The sequence below is a fragment of the Morone saxatilis genome, unplaced genomic scaffold (assembly GCF_004916995.1).
Source record: "Morone saxatilis isolate NCDOM2014 unplaced genomic scaffold, NCSU_SB_2.0 Contig7, whole genome shotgun sequence".
Classification (NCBI taxonomy): domain Eukaryota; kingdom Metazoa; phylum Chordata; class Actinopteri; family Moronidae; genus Morone; species Morone saxatilis.
The window spans coordinates 10,558,976-10,586,452 of NW_023340246.1; the positions used below are offsets into that span (position 1 = coordinate 10,558,976).

The 27,477-nt window shown below is 40.2% G+C and overlaps 1 protein-coding gene across 2 annotated transcripts; it reads left to right on the top strand.

Annotated features, from left to right (window-relative positions):
- The first annotated feature begins 1,329 nt into the window (after positions 1 to 1,329).
- pinx1 (PIN2 (TERF1) interacting telomerase inhibitor 1) lies at positions 1,330 to 27,462 on the top strand. 2 transcript variants are annotated; one of them, XM_035678646.1, is made up of 8 exons: positions 1,330 to 1,538; positions 2,299 to 2,385; positions 7,658 to 7,767; positions 7,883 to 7,975; positions 8,549 to 8,630; positions 9,275 to 9,370; positions 13,492 to 13,574; positions 25,508 to 27,462. In XM_035678646.1, exons 1-8 carry the CDS (start codon positions 1,490 to 1,492, stop codon positions 26,231 to 26,233), a joined length of 1,326 nt encoding a protein of 441 aa, XP_035534539.1. In that variant the 5' UTR covers positions 1,330 to 1,489; the 3' UTR covers positions 26,234 to 27,462. The 2 variants fall into 2 exon arrangements, with proteins under 2 accessions (XP_035534539.1, XP_035534540.1); XM_035678647.1 differs by lacking the exons at positions 1,330 to 1,538; positions 2,299 to 2,385 and adding an exon at positions 7,009 to 7,103.
- The last annotated feature ends 15 nt before the right edge of the window (positions 27,463 to 27,477 follow it).

The window sequence follows — 27,477 nt, forward strand, 5'->3', positions numbered from 1 at the left end:
TCTCTCTCTCTCTCTCTCTCTCTCCCCCCCCCCTTCTCCTTTGAGACTGGGTGAAGAGCAGTCTGTCAGCAGAAAGTTGTCAGCCTTATCAGGGATAACATCATGGCCTGTGAACTGGACTTGTTTGGATGAAAAAGAAGGTGAATTGCATGTTGATGAATTGCGCAAATTTTTGCAATGTTTTCTTCAAATCAATTTAACAAACTGAGAATGTTGCATTGTGTATTCGTAAGCGTTCCTACACGTTTATTCTTTGGAAATCCAAATCGGAAATTGTTTCAGAAATTGTTTTCTGCTAAATTTCCAAGGATTGTCAAAAATCAGGTATCAAGGGCGTAAAAGCTCCTGGGGATGAAATCAAGTGGGTGTACAAATACACAAGTTGTGTCCTTTTGATGCACTTTAGACAGATTTGTGTCTTAAAATTACTGACAAGTAAATGAGCCTAATCACCTGCAGGGGCGGTTTCTGATACAGTGCATCTGTATTTTGAGCATTGTGGAGTGATAATTCTTAAGAATTGTTCTTCTGTTTATTCCACGTAACATTATTTATTCTGTCTGTTGATGTTAAATATGTGGGAGCTTCAAGTGAAAGCTTTTCTTAACACTTCTTGTTTCTAAGTGTTCCTGTCCACTTTTATGATGTTTTTTTTTTTCATCAACTCTGCGGGAATTATTTTGCCACAAAAGGGAAATGTGACACTGTCTGCCACATTTATGTTCAGCCACATTTGGTGGTTTCTGTATTTTCAAAATTTTGTAAAAGAAATGCTGGAATTGGTTTCTATGTAGTCTTAGCAGGTTTTGTCTGTCCTTTCAATCACAACAAGCTTTGACAAATAAAACCCTTTTCCAAATACCCCTGCCTGTTTTGTGTTGTCATTACCATCACAACATGAAGAGGAAATTTTATCTCTAACAAGTTCATCTTGACTCTTTTACATAAACAAACTGCAGGTGATGTTATCTCAGGGCAGTGGAGAGGGTGTCCTGACAAACATTTGGGTACAAAATGTCCTCACAGTCTGTCTGTATAACGTATATCTCTGTCTGTCTTTACTAAAAGCGTTTTAGATCGATTAACATTTGAATTCCCTTTTGGTTTAATGCTTTAAAAGGAACCAAGTGGCCTTATTGGGTCACGGGTTATGCAAGCTGTGGTGCATTACATGGATATCACTTACAAATGACTAAATGACAAAGAGACCTGAATTTGACCTTTATTGATGCGGCTGTTGGAATCGTCAGCAAAAAAAAAGTCAAATTGCATTTACAGCATTTCTGAACAGGTTGAAACCAGAATTGTCTGAGTGCAGAAAGGAGAAAATATGACTGTGTAAAGAGGCAACGTGTGAAGGTCTGAGCTCATGCTGTTGGCAGCTTAAACCTGTAATATATCCCATGAATAACTCTGTGTGTCCAAACCAAAAGTAACACAAGGCATTATAAGACTTGAAGAAGAGTTGAAGAAGTGTTGGGATGTGCATATGTGGAAAATTGGGAAAAACATGATGTCAGGATACCATTTTACACAATGTAAGTGTGAACCTGCTTTACTCGTCACTATTAGCGTACTGTACGGTGCTATGTAATTTAAGGTTAAAGCTGCAATTTAAAGTTCAAGCTTGAAACCCTTTGTCTTATACAGTTTTACAGACACAGCGACTCCTCCAGCTGGAACTCCTGTTTTGTGAATTGTACTTGTGCAGGTGCAGCCTTCATTGTCCAGTACAGATTAAATTACATTGCAGTTTTCAATGTGGACTCGTAATGACAAATACCAGAAGGTGTTATTTCACTGACCTGCTATTTTTGTTTTAACACTGAGGGTGAAAATGTAAGTTGATGACACGTTTTAACACTAGATGTGGATGATCAGTGAGTTTGATATGAAACAATATTTATAGTGTACATTTTGGGTAGTTAAATCTCACCATGTATTTCCTTCAGACAGACAGACTCAAATGATAGCATCTGTTGTTCAAATATTCTCCAGTGTGTGTGAAATATATACATTTATATCCCCAATATGATTTACTAGAGTTAAGAAGTTAATATTGCAAGCAGGTACATATGCTGATGGAAGTATTTAACCCAGATGAGAAAAGTGTCCTCCTCAGCACGTCAATAAATGCACTAAACCGAAGCTGCTGTATATTCCTCACTGAACAGGATCATAAACTCTAACCCTGAGGACAGCGATGTCCTTCACTACACACTTGATAGCCTTTCTTCAATTTCTCTCTGACAGTAATTGCAGCTGTTCTGGGTGACCTTGTTTGGTTTTGTTTCTCAGTTGTGCGGCGGAGAGAGAAAGAGCACAGAGGGGAGACGGACTGCCTGAGTGCACCCAGAGATTCACTTCATTCAGCTAAATTCAGTGGTAAGTATGGTGAGGTGCATTTTCCATTTGGTCTCAATCATGAGCCACTGAGAGTGAAGAGCACGCACAAACACTTCATGAGCTAACGACACAAATCAGCACTTCTCCTCTGTGAATGTGTGCAAATAGAGCTGCAGGTGTGCTCTCCGGTTGGAATGAAAAATTATAATTTGCTCATTACGAATCTCGACAAACGAGAACTCGTGCACAGGCTTTTTCACATTCATCTCTGTGACTCCACCAGTAGGAATTATTTCACACTGTTCTCACAGACGTTGTACAAACAATATTATCTTTGTTTTCCTAAGATTTTGCTGCTTGTATAACAGGGGGAAACAAAACAGTGTTAACACCTCAAGGAAATTGACTTAGTCATGCTTACTAGCATGACTACAAAAGTGTTTAGAGTAGCTTTGAATGCAAAAAAATGCATTTTTAGTTGTTTTAAAATAGTTTTTAAACATTTTAATGAAGTTCAGTTCATAAAGAAAGACAAGACAACAAACAGGCCACACCATTTGTGTTTATGTTACAGCTGCCTGTGATGGTAACTTTCTGTTGTTAAAGTTCTTTTAAAATGTATTTCTGTTCTCCCTCATATTCAAGATTGCTGTTCTTCTACCTTCAGGCGCTTGGTAGCAATGTTGGAATTGCAAATGAAAATCAATATTTGCATTGGATTTGCAGTGTTCTAAATATATCTCTAATGCAGTTTTCCTACTGTGGGGGAACAGAGTGCCTTTTTGCTGACATTTAGCTGTGTCTAAGTGTCTTAAATAACAGAGTAGCTTCGATGTGGACTAATGCATGACTAAAAACTAACATATATCTTTCAGAAGTTACAACAAATGTGGCCACATGTGCAAGGAAATGTGCACGTAGCCTATTCCAGGGACAAAACATTCCCCAGTTGTTTTAAATTTTTTGTATGTGAATGTGACTGAACATGTGTGCGCCTCACAGAAGCTTTCCAAGAAGAGGCTCTGGTGGGCGGTGGTGTTTTGAGAGAGAGACAAAGAAGCATGTGACAAAATGTGAACTTTTTCCTTGGTTTTCTCTCTCTAGTAAGGGAGACCTTGCCTCTTATGTAAGACGTCTCCATGGGTGTGCACGCGCAGTTGCAGGCCCGCCTCCCGCCGGCCAATCAGGGAGCTTCCTCGGTCGCCAGGGCCCCAGTGTTTTGTTCGTCAGCGTGTAATAAGATTCACAGAGTGTGCAGCAGCTTATGGTGGACTGGGGCAGAAAGTAAAGGACGAGACATGAAGAGGACGGGGGGGGGGCTGCTGGGCGGTGGGCCAAAGACGCCATAACACTCTGTGCCACAGCTGTTATTCCACATGAAGACCTGTTGCCATGGAAATAGAGCCCAGGACCCCACCACCAGCACCACCACCCTCCTCCCACCGTCTAACCTCAAGAGAAATGTGAGGGCCTACTGTACAGCTCTCCTTTACAGCTACAGTACAGTCTCGTGGCTTCTCTATTTCTCAAAATGTTTCACAGTTAACAGAAGTGAAACATTTTGCCACCTATTACAGATTTCATGCTTTTATTGTCTTCAATTGTCTCATTTGGATTTTAATCTTTATGTTTTATGATTTTGTCTTTATACTGCAAAAAGGAATTCCTCTTGTGGGACAGTAAAGAAATGCGCTCAACTTCTTCCGTTCATTTTTTTTTGTATAGGAAACAAATCATTTAATGTCTTTTCCACTGCTTCACTAGTCTGGAACAGCTGATGGTCAGAAAATCAATTGTGACTTTGGGATCATGGTCACATTTATAAGAGCTACGATTCAATAATCCTTGCTGAGCTATAAATTCAGAATGTCGTTTTTGACCTGACCTGACCTTTACATTGCGAGTGCACCGTTCGAATGAGTGACCTGTGCGTACTACAGCATTTAAAATCATTTTAAAACAGGCCATAATGCCTGGGACGCAAAGTGAACTCGTTCAAGGATAGGAGAAAAAAACAGGAATGGCAAGATGAGGTGCAGTGATACCGTAAAATATTATGAGCTCTATTGTCAGCTTCTTTGTAGGACAGCCTGGTTGAGGCAAGTTGACAATACTCGTTGTCACTGATCCCACTCAGGCTGTTACACAACCTCACCTTAATCCCATGCTTGAAGTAGTAACTTTAACCACAGATTTGGGGCCAGATTAGAGCCATTATAGAAACAAATTTACCGTGTGAGACTCTGTGGCATACAAGGTGGCCAGTATCTTTACCTTGTATAGTGCATGTTTCACTTTAGCTTTAACAATTACTAGTTTATTTATCAATTATTTATATATTAAATCTATGCTGCTGAAGAGTGAGTGTCAATTTTCAGTATTTGATAAAACCATAACTATTTAATTTAAAAGCTGTGATTTGTGATTTGGTTAAATATCTAAACAAAAAGAAATGTAGACAAGGATGAATTTAACAAATTAAGGACTTAAGTTGTGCTCAAAGTCATTATTTTATTATCATGATTAGAAAATAAAAACTATACGCATATGTCCAGTGGATGTATTAATTTAGAGTGGTGCCATACAGTACATATGGTGCTGTACAGATGAGCGACGCCAAGATAAAAATAATTGCATCTCAGGAGAGAACATGTGTGTTACTGAGACTAGATTGGTGTCACTTTCTAAGGGAATAACTCTGAGCTAACAACACCAAAACACATTCACTTTTTTGTTTTTGTTTTTTAATCGCATTGTCTCCCCTGCTACCATATCAAACATAAAACTTTCACTATAAATCTTTAACTTTTTCTCTCACTTAAATCACCTTTTAACATTCATTTGACGTCAATTTCTACTTAAATTTTAACTTTTAATTAATCATTTACATGGAAAAAGAAAAAAAGTTTCCTTTTTAACATAAACTTGAGTTCTTCTCAAGGCAAACAACTCCTGAAGGTGACTCAGGTCAGCCTGTTTTGTTTATCCTGGACATGATTTCAAAGAACTAAGATACAGACATCTTCTAGGACTATTCAGCATAAATAAATATTATGGTAATTTTTTGGCACAAAATAATTGTGAACACTGGCCTCCTATCTAGACTAAGACTTCTGATAGCGCTGATAAATGTTCCCATAAAGTGTTTTATAACACAGAAGTAACTCAAGGACACTGAGTCCCAGACACCACTTAAAACTACAAAGTAATCACCTGTAATATGGAGCCTGAAGTGTGCCACTGGATGGATATAAGACTTAGAGTGCTTAATTGTAATCATCTGAAAAAGCTGTAAACACCAGGCTCCACATCCTTACAGTAACTATAAGTGAGACCAAAGCAACCACCCGTAACATCCTAGAAACAAACACTGACACTCACAGTACTAGTCTACTAATGTTACTGTCACAGCTATTACTGTCCTTAATATGGCAGCTATAGCTTTCTACTAATGCTTTGGTCACTGGTGGTGTGTTCAGGTTATGTCGTCTTATGTGCTGATTGCAAGTTACATAAGAGGACTTCAGGATTTGTGTGGAAGCCAGTTGGTCCACATATCAGCTAGAGTTGCTTACTTTGTGGTGGTTAAAGCTGCTGCCTTCAAGTGCTCCTGTTTCAGAGTGAAGATGTTTTTGTTGGCAGTGAAAGAGATTCACAGTCATGTTCAGAGAGGACAAAATGATGCTTGTCTACTCTATTGTTCCCATAATTTAAAGCAGCTTCTTGGCTCTCTGATAGCTCTAGCTGCACTTTATTGACATTTTCATTATCACTAGCTGTTATGTTTTTTCTGCAGTACAGGAAGCCGCTCTATACCTTAAACTGTTGAATTGCGACGTTGTGCACTGCAGCTTTGGCTTAAGCCATCACATGCAGCAGTAAAAGCATTAGGAAATAATGACATTACGCGCAGGTATTGTAGCAAGACCACGTTATGCAATGCTTTGTTTGAGTTAGGCACATTTTAGTTTTGGGTGGAGCTTGACTAATAAATCAGCAGGCTGATATCAGCTGATAGTGCTTATACTGACTGATCAGAGACCATCTACACATACATACATCCGTACATATACATATACATATATACATATAAGATAAAAATAAATTGCAGTAATTAAATGTTTTTAGTCTGTATTTTTAGAATATTTAATCCATGTTTAAAGGATAACATATTTTGTGGTATTTGTACTTTTAACAATTGTAGTCGTTGCATTTTAGTTATATATATATATATATATATATATATAGATGTATTTACTGTACATTATATTGTCCAGCTATGGAAAATCCTTCCAGAGTAGGCCAAGTTTAGTCAAAACTTTAATAATTGATTTAAGTGTATATGAATGAATAAAATTATATATTGCTAACATTTCTGGCCATATTTTCTTTACACTGATATATCAGTATCAATCTCAGAGTATCAGTCGGGCTATAGCTGTGGGTTCATTGAACCTGGATGACCCAGTACACGTAGCATGTTTCTATGCTCTTTGTGGCTGTGGCGCCCTCTGTTGGTGAAGAGAGGTCCCTCGCAGTGCTACAATAAAATAACGATAATATTATTAGTAAAAATAAAAGACTCATTAATATACTTTCATTCGTATGTAATACGACAAACAATAAGTATGTTTATATGGATATTTTTACGATAAACAACCAGCGTAGTCACATATTGTCTTCAGGCACTTTCTAGGAGCCCTACTCGGCCTTCGTCAAGCTGTTTAAGGACCCCAGGATGTCCATGCTTGCCGAGCGTACGTAAATGTCTTCTAAAGTTTTAATGGCTTTTTCCTTTCTTCTTTCAGTGTAACGATGTGTATTTATATGTTGTGTGTTCCCAAGCAACCATGGCTCCCAGCGGCCAAGAGACCTTCTTCTGAAAACATTCAGTATTACGTACTTTTAAAGTATTCGGGAAGCTAACATTAGCATTAGCATCAGCTCCAGCAGACTATAAACACGTGTTGTCTCTGTAGCTCTGCCTCTTAACTGCAGACACTTGCTTTTAGCTACCAGTGTTGTCCATAACTGCCGAACATTTCTCATGTATATGCGGTTTTTCTTTAAATAACCGTGTTGTAAGCGGTGACACATTGTTTGGTCGGAGGTTTGATTCCGTCATGTTGACAGCTGACTGTCACTCTTGGCTTCATACCCGTGAGACCTAACGTTCATTTTTAAAGTCAACTATTACAGCGCATAAACACTTACTGTCGTTCCTACCTTGGTTTGAGTTGCTGGTCCCGGTTGTTTATGTGGTGCTCTGTTGGATGACTGTTGTGTAATAATATCGCTGCTCTGTGTCCAGCCCGGAGGAAACAGAAGTGGTCTGTTGACCCCAGGAACAGCGCCTGGAGTAAAGATGAGTCCAAATTTGGCCAGAAGATGCTGGAGCGAATGGGCTGGTCCAAGGGCAAGGTGAGCGTTGAGACGGATCTCTTCAGGTGGATTAGAAAGTGGTAGTTTCTTTGGCAGTGAGTGGATGAGTCTGTGAACATCTGTCTCACGTTATGTCTTCTCTCTTCACGTTAAGGGCCTGGGCAGAAGTGAGCAGGGCTCCACGGACCATATCAAAGTAAAAGTTAAAAACAACAACTATGGTCTTGGAACCAGTGCCAGCTACGAGGTGAGCGCCTTCAACACTTAGTGACGTAACACTGGAATCCACAGCTTACAGTTCCCAGTTTGAAGAGGCACATGGCAGGCCCGTTTAAAACAGAAGATTTGGTTTTGGGAACCACAAACCGAGGTGTCGTTGAACGATACTGGATTATACAGAGAGGTGTTTTCTGTTATTTAGCATGTCCTCGTTGATATAAGTGTAGAAAAATAGTAGAAACACTTGCATGAACACCTCTCTAACACATAAGTTCATTAAGGAAGGATTTATTGCAAGACTAATATTAGATTGCGTTAGTTGTGTCTAGGTGAACCTAATGAACTGAGTGTTTTCCTCTCATATTTCTTTTGAAATAATCTGAAAACAATAAAACAATATAAAGATACATGGTCAAATAACCATGAGTTTGAGAGCTGCTGTATTTTTATTTCTTATTCATATGTCCATTTCAATATTACATTTTCAATTCACACATTTAGTCATAAAGTGAGAAAATTGACATGTTGCATATTTACTAATGTTGGAACATATGAATTGGATGGCACAAAGAAAAAAGTAAGATATCTGCTGTGTTTACAGGACAACTGGATCGCTCACCAAGATGATTTCAACGAGCTTCTCGCTCAACTGAACAACCACCATGGTCAAAACAACAGCACTGGTATGTACAAATAGCAGCATTGAGATGTTTATATACTGCACTGTTTATAACTTCACAGCATTGTACTGTTCAAAACCAATTATCACTTTGACATTAAAGAAAATGTCTTAATTAATTTCAGTATAAAACCAAAAAGAATGCCCTTAAATTCACCACCACAACTCACATAGTGTGTAGTACTTCATTGTCCTCTGTTGTGTAAAAAGAAAAGTTACTGTTCAGTTATTTTTTTCTTTTTACTTGGGTGTGCTTTAATTTAGAAGTAGTATACATATTTGTCACATATGACTCAGCACTGGTACTGCATTAATTTGAAATATATGTCTTTTGTTAATGGCCATCTAGACTTGCTGCATGATGTATATTTACTTTCAGTGGTAACCTTCCCAACACTGTGGCTCTGTATCACACTACACATGACTACATCAAATTCCAGTTCACCTTTTCCTTGTCGGCTGTTCCATCCCTCGGACAGTAGAGGGCGCTGCACTGCAACATTTAGGAGAGAAACCCTTTACATACAGTCACTGTTATACAGTGAACATCTTCATTATTACTGTTCTGGGAATTATATGTTATATCTGAGATGGTAAAGAGGCACAATGATACTTAATTTGTAACTATATTTTCTTTACGATCTATAGCTCCTGAAGCTCCACCAGAGGAGCCGAAAGGATTCAGCTTGGAAGAGAAGTCCAAGACTTCCAGAAAGAGGGTCCATTACATGAAGTTCACTAAAGGTGGGTTTTATCTTCTGTCTTCGTTTCCGATTCTCAAAAGTCGTGACATTGATTACCCGTAAAACTGTTTAGTAGTATAGTGACAAACTAGATTGGATCAACAGTCACATTGTAAAAAATCTCCTCTGAAAATATATCAGCTTCAGGCCAACGGTGTACTAATTCAAGCTCGGTACTGCCAGCAACAACTCAAGTTTGTGCCTCTACTTTTTAGTTCTCCACCTTCATGCAGTTCACACACACACACAGACAGACAGACAGACAGACAGACAGACAGACAGACAGACAGACAGACAGACAGACAGACAGCTTCCTTTACCTGGTTGAGCCTTGTGCACTTGGCTCAGACCACAGTAGTGATCAGAGCTCTGTCAGCCTGTGCTGGGTCAGTTGGCCCAGGTCAGTGCTGGGTTATTAATAACTCACCCTTCTACTTTCATTACTCCTTTACACGTCAGGAAGTCAAGATTTGCTGGTCAAGGCCAGTACACTGATAGGTACGAGGAGGAATTTAGTGTTCAGGACCATTGAATCACCACTAACCCATATTTTACTGCTGAGTTGCTTTACTTGGAGCATAGTTTAGTGATCACAGGCACAAATTCTTAACAAGATTGTAAGGGTTTGCAGTAATAAGTTATTTTGCAAGAAAGGAGTGCGTGCTTATCAAATATGACCACATGTTAAAGTAATTAATTTATAATGGTTTTTGTTGTGGGGTTCATTTGTACCTCATCAGGTCAGCATACATGGGAAAACAAAATATCTTAACTTTTGCCTCACCTGGAACAGCCTTTTACATTTTACGTCATTCAATAGCGACTTCCTTTTTCCTGTTTGGGGCATCTGGCATGTCCATTTACTGGCCCCCCCAAAAAACAACACGTCCCAGGGGCTGTGACCCACTAGATGACCCTGCTAGATAAAAACGTGGCCTCGGTCTCTCCCCCAGACCCTCTCACCCTGTTTTTGTGATCTTAATTTGGCCGGAGCCAGAAAAAGACCTAGTCCCTGATGGATGAGATGCACCGTACAAGGCACACTTAAGACATGAAGCACGGACATTAGGAGTGTGATGAAAGCTCTTGTTTTTTCTTATTTTCCTCCGGATGTTCTCTCTCCTGCCCTCACTCTTTATACATACTTTATTGAAGTCATACAACTCGACATAACGGCACATTTTCTGACCCATGTAGGCACCTGTGCCTCAGTTGGTGTCTCATGTTCCTTATGCTGCTTTGATTATTAATGCATCCAATGCCATCTCTGAATATCCCACCAAACTGAGCTTATTGAATTGCTACAATTCTATTTAGACAGCTATCCCGTGTCCATCTCTCCCCCCTAAAGCAGCCTCATTGACTCCATGAAAAGTGCTTCTGTACCTCCATCACGAGTCATGCCACATTTGTCTGCCGTTCATCGCTGGACATTCATGCTGACCGTGAACTTGGGCCTCTTTTATCGTCTTTGCATTAGGATACACTGGCACCCCAACTAATAAAGTCTGATCCTGCAGGACTTTAAGTTCTAATCCATTTGAGGAGATCCCTTCCATTATCACCACCAGCTGTTTGTAAATGTCGGGGGAAGGTAAGGAGCAGGTAGCACCTGACACAACTGCTGTTTGTTATATTAAGACATGTGGCATCCACTTTCTCTCAATATCTTTATTTTCTCAGACTGTCAGAGTATAGAGGGAGGCAGTTGAGGTGATAGGACAATAAGCAGGTGGGAATGTTTCCGTTGGAATTCAATCTATAGCCAGCGTGTGACTCTGCAGGCAGCTGGCCTGTCAATTCACCTGTCTTTGGCAACATGATACCACTAAAAGCTGTACAAAGAGAGTGCAACTGTTGTCATGCAACAGAAGGGATGCTGGCACTACTTGTTTTCCCATAAGCAACACATACCTTTATTGAAACCTGAGAGTTGAGTGCCCCGCCTGCCTTAAGTGGTCTGACAACAGGCAAAACTCTCAGTGCACTTCGTCTGTAAAAGTGTGTTGAGATGTTGGAAATATTATTGGCCCTATAGTCGGTGACAGCTACAGGAAGTCTTACTTTATTTATCTGTTTCGTTTTTAATCAACTTTGCTATGTTGACATACTGCGTCAAGCTTCTGGTCTGGATTGGCATGGGCAACCAAAGTGTTACCTGGAAACATATAACCTGCCACACCTGTTTGCATGCTTCCACCGACTGCTCTGCTGCCGGCTCCCCTCCCTGTGAAGCTGTTGCCAAGTTAAGGCTTGGTAATAGATTTAGTGTTGCTAAGCTTGTTACATGAGCGGTTGACAAAAGTCATGTACTACTCTCATAGTTCTGTATGGGCACAGATTGTCTGCAGGCAGGAAAAGGTCAACAGTTGAATCTACCATTAAACACCTAATTTCATATCCAGTCACATAAGAAATATAAGAGACTTTAAAACTATATTGTTTACTTAGTCTATAACCAAACTAGTCTTTTCTAGTCATTTATTATTGATTGATTGGTTAATTGCCCTTGATATTAAATCTGTAAAAACATTGCTGTGGCCACAGTAGCATCTGAGAACCTTCCAAACATCTCCCTCTCTGTCTCAGTGCAGGCCTCCTCCTTACTCTCTCCTGCTTTTTTATTGATATCCTGTTCAGGCTGGCTCCCTCACTGCCAGCACTGAGGATTGATGGCCTTTGTTTGCAGGGAAAGGCACCAAACTCTCCGCTGTTTAGGTCCGGGGGCCAACAGCATAAACCAGTAACCCAGTTTTAATTGCAGCCTCCATCTATCACCTGTCACCGCAACAAGGGTGGTTGATGCCGAATTTAACTACAGCTCTCCATCCGTTGCTCCGTGCGGTTGGCTTTATGGCAGTCTTTGGCTTTTTAACAAAACACATTTTTGCATTTCATTTAAGAAATCATGACGGACCATAAATTACAGTATATTATCACCCTAAAGAGCTGAGGGACCATAGGTACTGAGTCATGTTTTACTTTCGTTCCCTGTGAAACATCGCATCTACCTCCCGACACGTGATTAATACGTGATTCATTTGTGATTCATCCGATTTGAGTATTTTTCTGTACAGCTTCAGCGAGTGTTGATCTGGTTTGACTAGTTATCTGTGCTGACAGTTGTTGCCAATTCAACCGTGTCCTTGGAAACCAGCATGTGTTCACTAACACTTTTCACTGCAAATTCGCCCATGCTTCATCCTGCATAATGGCATTCATCCACTTTTTTGAACGTGTATGGGTAAAGTAGGGTTAAGCTCCTTTTATTTTTTTTATCAGAACACTGTTATTTGCACTTTCACCTGAAAAGCCTGAGAATTATGACAGGTACTTCCTCATCCAAACAGCAGCAAGGTCAGATTTGGCATAATTTTACGTTTGACCTGAGTTCACGAGATGACAAACACCACTGCCCCCCCATCTCATTTATTTTAGTTTTCAACATACTTTCTTGGTTTTACTTCTTAGACCTGCATGTGCAGCGACTTTCAAAGCCAAGAGTAGGGGGAGATAGAGGTTTAAAAGCAATAAATAACCAAATGTTATCAGAGCCCCGCTGAAGGAAGAGGATGCAGCTGTACGAACAGGACCCGGGCTTGAGACAGACGACGTGTGTGCTTCAGGAGTCTTTGAGGCCCGGCTTGAAAATGGGAATCCGGAGGCGTGGCGTGGCAGACCTTGTCGTCGGTTTATTTTTCTTTGCTGTTTTATCCCTGGAGCAAGAAGCTAACCACGCAATCCTCCCCTTTCTTTAGTCAAGAGACCACCTCCTCCTGCCTTCTGACCCCAACACACATACAGACACACAAACATACTCAGGCTTTTAACTGCAACCATTACAGGTTGCTTAGATAAAACAGCTGCCATTAAGATGTCTGCATTTGTGTCCTAATTTATTATTATTTTTATTGGCGGGGGGCTGGGGCTGTGAATTGTTTTTGGTCACCTTTTGGTACATATACAGAAGTAAAATCCCACTAGTGTATGCTCATTTTATGTTGTCCTGTTGTTTAAATTGGGCTTTATTCTACGTGCCATAACAATAGAGCCCAAAAAACAAACTTGGTTTGTAAGTAAATTTGCTGGATGATTTTTAAAAATGTTATTTTCCTCATTTAGGAAAGGATCTGTCCTCCCGTACTGAAACCGACCTTAACTGTATCTTTGGGAAGAGAGCGAGATCTGCCAAAGAGCAAGAGCAGGTAAGAAATATCTCGATTATTTACATTATCCATAATCAGAAAAAAAAATGCCTTGAAGTTGAATTGAGGCAGCAATTTCTGTCGTCTAAGTTTCCATCTAAAATATCTTATTTGATTTATGACAAACAAAACGACAGATTAAATTAAGTGTTATGCATATAATTAAAGCATGACACAAACTAAAAGGTGCAACTTAAATATCATCGTTCCAAGTTCAAGCGATTGCCAGTGTATGATCAGAGTCGCTAGGACATTCCTGTGTCATAATTACATCCAAATTAGGAAATATCACCAAGACTAATACCTATAATATGATTATATTCAGTGCACTATATCCAGTTCTGAAATATCTGTAGTGCAGGTGTTACTCTTTTTGCAGTGAAAACAGTAGTTTAAACTGCGAGGGCAGGCTTGTGATCTTTCTTAACCCAGTCAATGTCAAGTAGTGTGCACTGGGGGAGGAGGTGGAATACCTCTGGCCAGGTGGCTCAAGCTTATCTGCCTCTGTCTTGGTAATTAAGGATGACCACTGGTGCTGATGCCTCCATCAGTCGCTGCGGTATCGTGATCCTTCTGCTTCTACAGGGCCCAGCTCCTGAGCACCCCGTGGCCCTAGATTAGCCGTGTCACAGCGTGCGGCTTTAACACCGCCAACAGGCCACTGATTGCGGCAAGAGCACCTAAATCCAGTTAAAGGATTTGCACTCTTAACCCTCTACTCCTCTTTGTGCAGTTCCTCTCTTGGAGCGCTCACATCAGGTAGTTATAATGCCAGCGGGCATTATTAAAGGCAAATCAAAATTGGGGTTAGGTGTGCAGAAATCTAAAATGATGACGCTTGCAAAAAAGTTCTCTTTTTGCTCTTGGCGTTGGTGGTTGGTCACTTCAAACGTCACTTTGCCATTTGGCGTTATGCTGGCTCTCATGCTTTTGGAATGTAGCTTACAGACTCAGACAGGTCAAAGTTGCATTTCTGGCTCGGTAAGTTCCTTATCTGAAACAACATTACTTACTATTCAATTAACCTGCGTTTGGTCTATTCCATTTTTATGGTCTATTTAACTAGAAATGGGTTGCCTTGGAATAAAGAGAAAAACAGTTATCCCCTTTTAAATTAAACACAGGTATCTGCTAATGAAACTTGCTGTACACCAAAGGTACAGTTAAACTTGTGCAGTTAAAAATGTGCAGGGATATATAATTATATATAATATATAATTAAGTCACTGCCTCACTCAGTTGAAAATACTGACGAATAAAATCATCACTTCGAATAAGTATTGCAATTTTAAAATCATAATAATCCCACCAGTGAGATTTGTAAAGACATTTTTAGATCCAGGATATTTTGGAGGCAGTTTTTCCATGACCATTTACTGTGGGGTTATCAGTATAAAGACATGAGAAGTGACAAGGGCAGACACAGAACTTCTGTGTATTTTATTATGAATTCATGAACCTTCATTTAATAAATTGGTATTTGTGGTGACCCCTCACAGAACCAGAATGACAATAACAAATTTCGCTTTCTGGACTCAGACAGACACAGAAAAGCTTCTTGCTGGCTTCCTGTGTTTATCTCAAGCATTTAGCTTGAAGCAATTGGCATCTTGTAATCCATAAATTGCAAGAAAAACCTTCTCTATTCCCCTGCAGGTGCCGAGCCATAACATCACAATGGCTGCTGCTCCCTAGCTGATTAACATTGGAAACGCAAGCAATACACACCATCATTTTCTCCCTAATCGTTTGGTTATGGGTTGTTATTTTCCAGCCAGGAGGGACACCATTGACCATATCGAAAACACTGAACACAATTACAATGGCTTCCCATGAGGCCTTTGGTTAAAGCCCAGCAACATCTGAGGTTGCTGGGAAGAGGTAAAGACGGTGATGGACCAATCAAGCTCTAGGCATTGTGCAGGATCTCCTGTGACTGTCCTGTGAGTATGTCCGTGACACTGCCAGTGACCCTAGATGCACCCTGATCTGTGCTTACAGAACTGTAAATACACACTACAAAGAGTTATCTTGCTAAACAGTGACTATATCAGCGTCAGGAGCTTTGGTTTAGTAGTGGAGTTGATTTTTAAGGGTTTGCTCATGCAGCCACCAGTCGCATTATCGCATATCTGCATCCTGACAAGGCGAGGCCAAGAGACTCGACCACATAAGGATCGGTTTCTCCAGGACTGCCCTCCTTCCCGCTCATGAATCTTGAGCTCTTCACCCACCACCCACTGCTGTCTCTCCAGCCTCCCTTCCACCAGTCCCCCACTGCTGGGGTTTTCCTTCCTCCCGCAGTGATGTGCTTCCTGCTCGCCCCTTATCGCTGCTCACAACGCTCCCTGAAACGCAGACAGGCAGACACACACATTCACACACACACAACACACAACAACACCACCACCACAAACCAACACACACACACACACACAGTTGTCCCACATGCCTCTGTTCATCAAAGGCAGCACTGGTTGTGTTGAAAAGATCATATGAGCACATGGGACAGATTTGTACGCAAGTAGCTATTAAGTCTCATCCATTGTCATGTTCCTCTTGAACCACTGTCTTTAAATTATGTTAATGTTCTGATGGTAGAGCTGTGTTGTAGGTTAAAATCCCCCTTTTTAAAGTTAACTTTCAAAATTGAAACATTTTTCAATTTAATGTACCATGTTTGTATGTGTCTTTTTAAGTTGAAACTAAAATGTAAGAGGAATGTTTTTTATAATCTTCAAACACCGCAGACACAAAAAAAAAGACAATACAACAAGATCACAGTACACTAACTGTGTCGACACTGTGGGATTTTAAAAAAACAAACATTTATTGAGAGAAGTTCACAGATTTTGATTATTGAACTTCTGATCAAAGATTAATTAAACAAACCTAAGTAAACATTTCAACTTTAGGTACTTTAGGAATTTTAATCATCATTTCTAAAGACATAATTCAGATGATATTCAAGAAGTATGTTCAATTCCCAGTCCTGCTTATAAACAGAAGATTGAGTTTTGAGCACTTAAGTATTAAAAGCATATTAACTTATTCCTGCCTCAGGATGTATGACAGAGCAGGGGTTTTAAGCTCTAACATCACATCTATTTATTTAGAACACACTTGACTTAAGTAATAAACAAGAAAATTGAATTCACACATTTCCTACAATTCCAACAAAAACTAAACATTCTAAACTTTTTAAAGGTAAAATTTATGGCAGAGTTGTTGTATTAAATTGCTATAGATTTTACAGGTGTACCTAATAAAGTGCCCTCTGTGTATACATGCTGGAATTATATGTTCATTACACTTTAAAATTACTTGTTAAATATAAACAATTGTCGACAAGATAAATGGATGACCACCATTTTGCCCACATCCTCTTTGCACCTTACCTTGTAGCGAGCTGAAAATTTATGCTTAAAACCATTATTTACAGTCCCTGACCTGTGAGGGTTATCAAGTTGTGGTGGAGCACCTGTCCATCTATGTGGTTCTGTTATCCATCACCCATCCCACGCTTGCGAGCCCCCTCCATCTCCTGCCTCCTCTTGTGCCCCTCAACACAATTACTCACAGTATGACAAACGACAGGCTCTCTCTGCCGAGATATCAAAAAGCCCCGGCCACTTCTAAATGAAGGCACTTTGGCAGCCCTGTGCTCCCTGTGCTTATCGGCGGGCGAGCAGTGCCCCTGGCCGTCCTGCGTCCCCCTCTCCTTCCCCCTCCTTCTACACCACTGTGCCCTCCTCAGGGGGTTTAGTTAGGGGAGCCACATGGAGGGCCAGCCCGGCTTGATTTATCTCCCTTGCCCCTCTGCCCGGCCACTCAGGCAGGCCGAAAGAGCCGACGAGGCTCCAACGGGCCTCAGCTCGAAAGCCCGGCATTAGCTGAAATAAACCATTCTGCCGCCCAGTGAAAAATGTCCTCTGATTGGCTAATTAATCAGTCAAAGGGGAGCGACGCGGCTTGTGACTTGAGGGACCCAAGCGGGCGACCGCAGAGGGCCTGCTGATAAATAGTCTCCCCGCCGATTCATACATCAACAAAAGTTAGTCATTTTTTAAAGCCGCCAGCACAGATGAAAGGTAGAAACAAGCCATAGTTTTATTTTTCCACCTACATTTCCTTCTACATTTCTTTTTTTTGTGTGTGTGTGTGTGTGTGTGTGTGTTTTTAAAAAAGGGAAAAATCATTTTATTTAAATAATTATTTTCTTACTTTTACTGCTACATTTTTTAGAAACCTATTTCTAAATTTTATATATAACTGTAAAATGGTCATGCCTTATGTACTGACATTCACATGCTTATTGTAATAAGTTCAATATTTCAGTTTTTTCATTTAGTCTTGTCCGAATATTAATATTGTTGAAGAATCCCCAGCATAATGTATTATATGATTTTGCTTTATGCAATCACTAATTTAAATTTTCAGTTTATTAATCGGCACAGTAAAAAATAACATTCATATCTAATTAATTCTTACAGTCGATTAACAGAACATTTCACTATTAGAAACAACAAGATTGTTACTGTACTGACCTGTTCATTAGTTCTGCACACACACAAAATTACAGGGAAGAAAAATGGTCGAGTATGATTTGGTACAAGGCTTGTTTTGACGTTTGAACCCTCAAGTCAGACAGTCGGTATGGTGCACCCTGCTCTCGGGTCATTCTGACCCCTGCGGCCTCTCCCACTCCCACTCCTGCTCCGGCACAAAGGGCCGAGGATCAAGCCTCATCGGGTGGCACCTGTTGCCAATTCTTCCTGCCCACGCGTCGTCCACATGAAGGATCGCACGTCAGCGGGGGCTCCCCCGATACCACCGTCTTAAGGAATATGGGACAGGGGCGGCGGGTTGGGGGCCTGAGCATTTGGCAGATGCGTCGGCAAGGCGCCAGTGAGCCGATGGGCGGAGTCGCAGTGAAACTTTGCTGACGGCGCACAAGCAAAATATCTTTTCGGTACAGAAATTGTCTGCAACTCTAGTGCGGGTTTCACAGGTTGCTACTGAGGCCTGTGAACAGTGAGGTAGTGTTGAATTGTTGTTTTGAAAGTGTGTCAAAATGATCAGTAACTGGGCTGGTTGTTGTTGTAATGATTCCATTAACGTGACTTGGGTTACTAGAGTAATAATGAATTAAGACTATGACATCTTTTTTTATTTCAGCTTTACTTGATGCAAGTAAGCAGCCTGACAAATCTTACTATTTTTAACTTTGATTACTGCCATTGTAAAGCTCTTTATTTTGTTAACTTCCATCATGAGGACCTAAACTAATAAAGACCAACTCAGATAGCTTTAAATGTGGCAAATAGTGTATATATTTAAGGATTTTTGTTTGTTTCAAGCAGTTTTGTTGTTCACTTATATTCTTCCCAGGGTTAAATGTCTGTCCTGTTACTAAATGAGCTCCACTGCATTGTATAATTGACATTATAAATAGTAAGTATGGGAGAGGATTTCTTTTTGCCGCACTTGTCCATCAACTTGCAGCATTAATCTGTTGAAAGGGGATGCTGGTGTAAACGTGCGTTGTTGTAGTTTGGTTGCCGCACTTTGAATGGGCCAGTGCACTTATGCAGGCTGCTGGGCTTATTGTGAAGCCGAGGAGCTCTAATTCATTCTCAGATAACATCTAATTGCCTCAAGCAGAAGCTCTCCCTTTCTTGAGCATGTTTGTTGACAGGCCCTTTTGCTTCTACCGCCGAAAATATCAAGACCCGCCAAGTAAACCCCCCCCCCCCTCCTGCAAAGACACACACGCACCACACATTTACCACCTACCTCCCTGGCAGTTGTGTGGACTGCTCCCTCCTGGCCATGCCAGCTCGCTGACACTTACAGATTAGCGCAGGACAAAAAAGAAAAAGAGGGCGTCTGTCTCTTAGTTACGGGCCTAAACTAGAATACATGGGGCCAGGGTAATTACCGCCTGGTGTAGCTAACCGCCCAAAGATTTCCAGCCCTCTCGGCTGTTTACAGCCAGCGACTACCGTTTAATCACTGACTCTTTAATCTAATAAATCACAGCTGGGGAAAATAATCACTGTATCTTCCCTCTCCGTGGTTGGGTGGGGGGACCCCTATGCTCTTGAGGGGGGCATTGTCGGCAAGCGTTTGCAATGTTGAACAAGCACAGGGCAGTCATGCTGCATGCATAATGTTGTCTTCATTTGTTACTTATGATAAACGTTCTCGCACCGGGCACAAAGTGCAATTTTTCAAAACCCATTTTTTTGTGTTTTGTCTTAACTACACACAGAAAGTATGCCTTTAGCAAAAGTATTGCTTTGTGGAAGCTTCCATGTGTGGCATTTAATGTACTTACAGTACATCATTTTTCCGTTTCTAACTTTGTTACTCTGTGTAAATATTATTTCTGTGGAGAACAAAGAGAAATCTTAGTATCAATTTAGTGACATTACTTAGAAAATATTGATGGTCAACCGAAGGGTTTGCTTATTTACCAGGGAATAAGGTATCAACCTGTTTTTCTGTCCGCCCACATCAGGCTCATGAAGGATGGGCTGCTGGACTTGTGTGCTCATCAGGGAGAGACAGCTGGCTAATCAGGGCCTGATCCATAGACCCTGAGTATCGCCAAATTTATTATTGTGGCAGGACAATGAGGGCACACTCATGCAATTACAGACCCAACCAATATTGGCTAGAAATTATTGAAAAAAACAGCAAGTAATGCAAACAGGCAGTTTTAAAGAAAATAAATGGGCAACTGCAGCTTTGTCAAATGCTAATTAACATTTGAGCCAGAGGGTGACTTTATACCTTTTTGAATTGCTGATTGGTGAGACATAACTCTTAATATTTACCTTTTAATAACTTTTACAAAATCTAAAATTGGTGCGTTTGAGTCCAGTTTACTATATGAGGTTTAGATTTTTCAAGACTGTATAACCGCACACAATATGTACTTTATTTTTAAACCTCATACCCACACCTTGAAGCACATGGGAAGGATGACCTTGTTACTGTTTGGTTTTGGAGCTACTCTGAAATAGCCAATTGAAAAATACAGTCAACAGGGACTGACACCTCACCCCTTTAATCTCGTTGGGGTGTTAACCATGTTTTAATATGAAATGTTAGGTTACGTGTCAGCTGGGCTTTGCATGAAAACCCTCCAAACACTGGAGACAGAGTTAGATGCCCCAGTTTACTCCCATTTTGTGAGCAACTACATGGTTTTATTGGTGCATCAGAAAAAGACCTCTGTGTTCATGATAACAGTTAGATGGTGTGTGGTTAGGAATTGCTTGATTGGTAATGCTTAGAATTAGGGCCACAAATAACCATTGTTCATCATTGTTTACTCCATCTCTTGATGAATGACTGGATTCGAAGTGAATCAGAAAAAATCATTTTTACTCACATTTGAAAAGTTGTAAACAACAAATGTTTGATGTTGAATTATATGGTGTCTGCATATTAGTCTTCAGTATGGCATCCAGTCTGCAAAATCAAGATAAGGACCAATCCAGGCAGATCTATACTGGCACTCATTGAACTATAGATACACAACTACAAGTACTAAAAAAATACCAAAGGAAACCAGCCATTCAGGTGTCACAAACAAAAAAGAATTGTTTTACTAATTTACTATTTAGGTAGGCCTACTTTGGTCTACTCCTGTACTTAATTGTACACTCTGAAGCTGAATAATGTAGGGGGAAAATTTAAAGAATTATTGTACTGGAATCTGTATTAGCAAACTTTAAAAGGCCTTGGAGTGGGATCAAAAAACTAAGTTAGAACACCACTAAAAGTATTGATTTTGGAATTCTCTGTTTAGAAATAGTAAACGTGTAGCTTTGCTCGTTCCGTACATTTTCAGATCTAGTCAGAAGTAAATTAAGTTTATTTGCTGATTGCTTGCTTGTTGTGTCAAAAAAAGTTTCACATGCACTCTAGTGAACCTTTCCCACCATCCCCTCTGCTGGCCTGATTGACTCTCTTCCTGAATATGTTGGCCTCGGTATCTTGGCACCTTGTCACATGTCTTACCATTGGCTTTCCATCGGCTACATTAGCAGGGAGAGATAGACCTGGAGTGTCTTGAAGGAGGCGGGCTGCTGAATGTCTTCCCACCCTCTCCTTTTCTCTGGGACCCTCTGCGGGGCCCTCCCTGTGTTCCCTGCCCAGCCCCAGCCCCCGCCAGGGGAGAGAGCAGAGCAGGAAGGGCCCGATAGCCAGCCAGGCCGCTCCTCTGCCGAAGGAGCCTTATCTCAGAACTGCACACAGTGCACTGAGCGCATCCTTTTCCTGGGGTTCTGGGTCCGGGAGGAGGAGGAGGGGGAGGAGTAGACATGGCTGGATATAGGTGTGTTCTCCAACCCTCCACTCCTCAACCCCACTGTGTTGGAACCTGGGACTGCCTTTTTCAATCATTCTTCTCTATTTCCAGCAATTATGTGATTTTTTTAAAATTACAAATTGGTTGTGTCCCTTCTTGAGCTGGAAATGTTAGTTTCATGCAAATCCCTTTTAAAGTGCATTTGCTATTCTAAAATATAAACTTTGGTCTAAAGTTATATTAAATTTAGTTATGATCCTTAAGGAGCAACATTATCTACTGCCACTATCTAAACCCCCATTCACTATACACTGTATCAAAGGCTTAGTCATTTGTTGTCAGGGCTTCACCTAACCAGTTCAATGAATAAAAATAGTCACTGATAAACTGGAAATGTGAAAAATAAATTAAATTAAGCTCTCTCTTTATTAGAAGGTGTTTTACTGTGAGTCACCTGCAGGAAGTGTTGTCATTATCCAGTGACAATTCAAAATGTAAATGAGTAGTGCAGTAATTTTGTTAAATATTACATACATTAAAACTTTTTTTAAATTGTTGAATAAGAAAATGTCAACTGTCTTGAAGAAAAGCAAGGTCACTGTTTTCTCCTATTTTTGTTTTATGTATTAATACTACACACAAAATCATGATCATATTCTTTAGAAAAGAAAGGAAACATAATAAATTATTAATACTGCAACACTTATATTTTGGTATATTTTAAATTAATAAAATAGCTTTTTGTGACTTTGCATTGTTAAATTATTTCATCATGAAGCCTGTATCGGGATATAGATACTCTGGTCTGACGGTATCATGCCAGCTGTATAATGTATGCTCTGGCACTCACACAGAAATGATGACTGATAATAACAGGCCAGAGAAAATAACACACACCTGGAAATAGGGAAACAAGATCTCAAACATTACTGCTGAGTTGTTTCTTGGTAACATGTTGCCCTCAACACTCACCAACAAAAATCTCCAGGGCTGCCAGTAATGCTGACTGGATCTGCAGGTCTGTATCCATACTGTACACACGTGTGTGTGTGTGTAGGTGTGTGTGTAGGTGTGTGTGTGTGTGTGTCGAGCACAGCACTTTCCCTCCTGTCGGATCAGGGTCTAATGGAGATCCCCAGGCAGCGAGGAACGAACCACATACCAAGTTCCAGCCGCTTCCCCTGATGAAGATGTTTCTCTCAGTCACTCTCCTTCTCCTTTTTCCCCCCTCGCTCATTCATGCTCTCCCTCTCTTGAGAGTAATTTCACAGGCAGTTCTAAAGTGGCCCCCAGCCATCTTCCCAAATCCCAGTTACATGTTGTTTGCCGCTGTCAGCTCTAAGGCCCATCTCCACTCTCCCAAGCAGAGAGGATGCCATTGTGCAGTAACAGGGAGTATAGATTTTCTCTGGGAAGTTAGAAAGTTTTGTTTAATGGCACCTCACCTGAAGGGCCTTATCCCCCCTTGTTAGAAGTTAGGGGTCTTTTCTAATCGAGGTCTGAGGTGGCGGAAAACTTTGCTTTGGTCATTTAGCCTCAACCATGTCCTCCATGATGGCTTCTGAATCCATTGTTTTTTTAAATGTAATACAGTAAACAGAATATGCAGTAGCTCATGTAATAGTCAAGTCTCTTATACTCTGTCAAATCATAATTTTACATGAATAATTTATAGCCTATATTTGAACCTGTAGTATTTTCGCAGAGCAGTCTTTTTTTTTTTTTTTTTTTTACCATATTAATCAATATATTAGGTTGAAAAAACAATGGTTGTTCCCTTATGGAAATATATTGACTATAAAGTGCCTTTTAGTGGGTTAAGACTAATAGCTTGTAGGGCTTCATTGAAATCCCTGGTGGTTAGTTTAAAAGAAATGACACTTTTGTTATATGTAGATAAATATGGATACGGTACCCTCTGCATTTTAACCTGTTCAGATCTACATCCACATTGTTTCACTAGTCCATCCGTTTGCTTGTCTATCTTAATCAGTGTTGAGCATCAAAGTAGCCTAATCTGAATGTAAAAGCTTAGAGGCCAAACCGTGAGGTGACTTGGCACAACACAGTGTTTTCAATTCATCTCTAATCTGCAGGGTTTGAAAAAATGCCGTCCAGTTCACCATCTCTGAGGGTAACACACAGAGCGGCAGTATTGTTTAGTGTGAATCTCAGGAGGAGCCTCTGTATTCTTCTGGACAAATCATTATGCATTGAGTAGGCCATTAGGAAAATGAAGACAAATGGGTCGCAGGGGTGAGGTGACAAATTGTTCACGCTGTAGAGTTAAAATCTAGACCGTGTTGTACCTCAGAGTTATAAAGTTGGCCCTGTTTAATAATGTAGCCTAAAGGTTGGAGGAATGAATAGGCGACCAGACTTGTGCCCCCCCATTGGAGACAGTTGGACCAAAACAAATGAATGAGTACTTTCCTCCATTTTAACATCTATTATCAGAGTGTTTTTGAGCACTTCCTGACTGCCTCACTGGAATCAGTCAAAGCCTGTTTATGCCCCAAGCAGCTTCCACTTCCCAGAATGGGTCGTTCTTACAAAAATCTGAAGTTGCTTTGCAAATTGACAATTATTTCAGAGGAAAACGTCTCATTATCTCAAAAAGAAGAATAGTGGTCTCACATGCAGTGGATCCTCACCAGAGTTGCCTGACCGAAAAGATGTTGGCTTAACAACGCTACAAAATAGTTTTATAAAATTATTAGCATCCTGGTTGACAAGTAGGTAAGATCATATGATCACAATATCCTTGGTTCAATTCCAGCTGAGGATCTTAGTTGCTTGTAACACCCTCTCTTGCTCCCTATGTTTCCTGTCTGTACAGTGTCAGTGTCTTATACAAGCAAAAGGCCAAAAAACGTGATCTTTAGAAAGGAAAAAAGCTAAACACCTCTGAAAGTTTAATCAAAAACAAACACAAAAAAACAAACAAACCAAAGCTATTAACTATAATTGTATAAAAAGAGTTTTGTCTTTGGAATGAACTGTTGTCATTGTTGGCTAATTAAAGTAACCATTTATGTTAAAGGAAAGTAGCTTACTCAGCCTAGTAAATAGAGTACGTTGTGTGATTGCTGTTACATATTTAGTTATAATTTACAATTATTAAATTATATACGTGTAAAAAATTCTAAATGATCTCAAATGATTTTCCAAAAGTGATATTATTATACTTAACGTCAAAGTGGTGCTGTAGTGGCACCATGTGAATTGGACACTGTCAAAACATATGGTGTATTTATTAAATGAGATATGATCCATCAGGTACATATACTATTGTTTCACGCTAGAACGCTTTGCGAACGAGCAGCTGACTGTGCAAGGACACACAGCTGGATGTGTAGCTACAAACAGTTGTAAGAAGATGATGATGATAAATGTCAGATGCTTATTTTAAAGGGATCCTTTAACACCTATTGTTACATCAGCATCCTATTTTGGGCTCTTTTCACTCACTAAAATCTGCCTGGTTAATCTCTGCACGATGATTGACGATCACTTAAGCTCCTCTGTCCACCATTGTGCGCTGTCTATTTGTAAATGCTGCATTAAATCCTAACTCTGTCCTCTCCTTTCTGTGTGTTTTTTGTTATAGGAGAGCAGCAGCAGTGATTCTCAGGGTGAAGCAGAGGAGTCTTTTACTCCTGCCTCTTCTAAACTTGACACAGAGTCCATCACCAAGACTGTGACGAGCACTCTCAACATGCAGGAGTATTTTGCACAGCGAATGGCTCAGCTGAAGAAGGCTCGTGGACAGGCCCAGAGTACAGCGCCATCAGTGGAGGCAGAGACCAACGAGACATCGGGTCCTTCTGAGGAACCCAGTCCCGTCCACACCAGCAACGACGACTCAGAAGAACTCAAAAAGAAGAAGAAGAAGAAAAAGAAGAGCAAAAAGTCAGCAGATGAGCTGGAAGTGGCAGAGGAGAACAGTGCCGCTCCTATCGTAATAGAAGACGACGACGCCGACGACCAACAGCAGGAGCATCTGGGGAAAAAGAAGAAAAAGAGGAAAACGGTCGAAAACGAAAGAGCTACAAATGAGAACTGTAGCTCCACCTCTGGTGTGGAACAGAACTGCGAGGAGCTGCCGCCATCCAAGAAGAAGAAGAAGCTTAAAAAACACAATAAGGAAACTGAGCTACCAAATGGACATGGGCCAACGGAGGATCAGACTGTAGAATCTGAAGTTGTTCTGAAAAAGAAGAAGAAGAAGAAACAGAGACAGGAGGTGGACGATGTAGTAAAAGAGGACCAGGAGGAGCTGGTAGAAAAGAAATCCAAAAAGGACAAGAAAAAGAAAAAGAAACATCAAGAATAGGGTGGAATTAATAGAAGTGACCTCCAGTTCCACCAGTTGTTCAGGCTTCAGGGGGACGTGGTTCTCATTGTTATCCTGTTATCATAAACATGATGATGGCGGCACACATGTATGGAGTCATTGCCTTTATGAGCAAATCAAATGCCTTGTGTATATAAACAATCTAATAACCTGTTCATGAAGAACATGTGACTACAGTGAGGAGAAAAGGTTAAGAAATTTGATCACATTAAAAACCTAGAAGCTGCCCAGTGAAGCCACTGGGATTACACCACTGTTGAAGCCGACGGTAAAATGCCTCAACGTAAAGAAAGAGGTAGACATTTTGGGAAATACATAATTGTCGTCTTGCTGAAAGTTAGATATCACTCTTATCTGTACCGTAAATATGAAGTTATGAAATAGTGTGCTGCTCCACGTAAACAAGTCATTTTTACACTCAGGTTTTTGTAACTTTTAAACAGAGCTAGGCTAGCGGTTTCCCCATTTCCAGTCCATATGCTGAGCTAAGCTAACCAGCTTCTGGCTGTAGCTTCATATTTAACAGACGGATGTGAGAGTCGTATCAATCTATACAACTGTAAGCGTATTTTCCAAGATTTTGAACTATTCCTTTAATCTATTAGATGGATCTGTTTCTCTTTATGTGACTTTTATGTCTCCACAATGTCTACAATATATGAATACAAACATTTGTGATGTTTGTATTAACTTGACCTACTTTTTAATGAGCTTTGCCCATATCTGAGTGCTGGCATGTGTCTGTCTTGTGTTATTGAATAAAAAGGGTCCAAATTGCTAATTAAAAAAAACCCACCAACAAATGATTTAGGAAAACTTTTTGCAATACGACTTTTTTTTTTCTTTTTTCGAAAACCATCATTCTTGTCCTACCATCTTGTGTGAACCAGCATTAATGGTAATTTAAGCAATATTTCACAGTGGGTTTTATGTTCTTGTCAGCAATTAGTTGTAGCCATCCTGGTCCAGTCTTTCAGATGATGGATATCTTAAAATTCTTCATTAATGTGACCCTGAGACAAGTATACAATTAAGTAAAAACAACACAGAAATGATCTTTTATGGTTTGACAACTCTGAACAGAAGCTATTTGATGTTTTGCTAGTAATCTGGAAAACTTGTCTGATTCATTTATGAGCTGTAAGAAAACAGACAAACTTTGGCGCTTTACAGGTCTTTTTAAATAAATCCAACTAGTCATGAATGCACATTTGATTGGTTTT

Bases quoted from the DNA above. Each gene is read 5' to 3' on its own strand.
- pinx1 (XM_035678646.1), top strand. From the start codon at position 1,490: ATGTGGAAAATTGGGAAAAACATGATGTCAGGATACCATTTTACACAA. The intron at 1,539-2,298 runs GTAAGTGTGAAC...TTTGTTTCTCAG, and splicing joins AGGATACCATTTTACACAAT to TTGTGCGGCGGAGAGAGAAA. The intron at 13,575-25,507 runs GTAAGAAATATC...TTTTTGTTATAG, and splicing joins CTGCCAAAGAGCAAGAGCAG to GAGAGCAGCAGCAGTGATTC.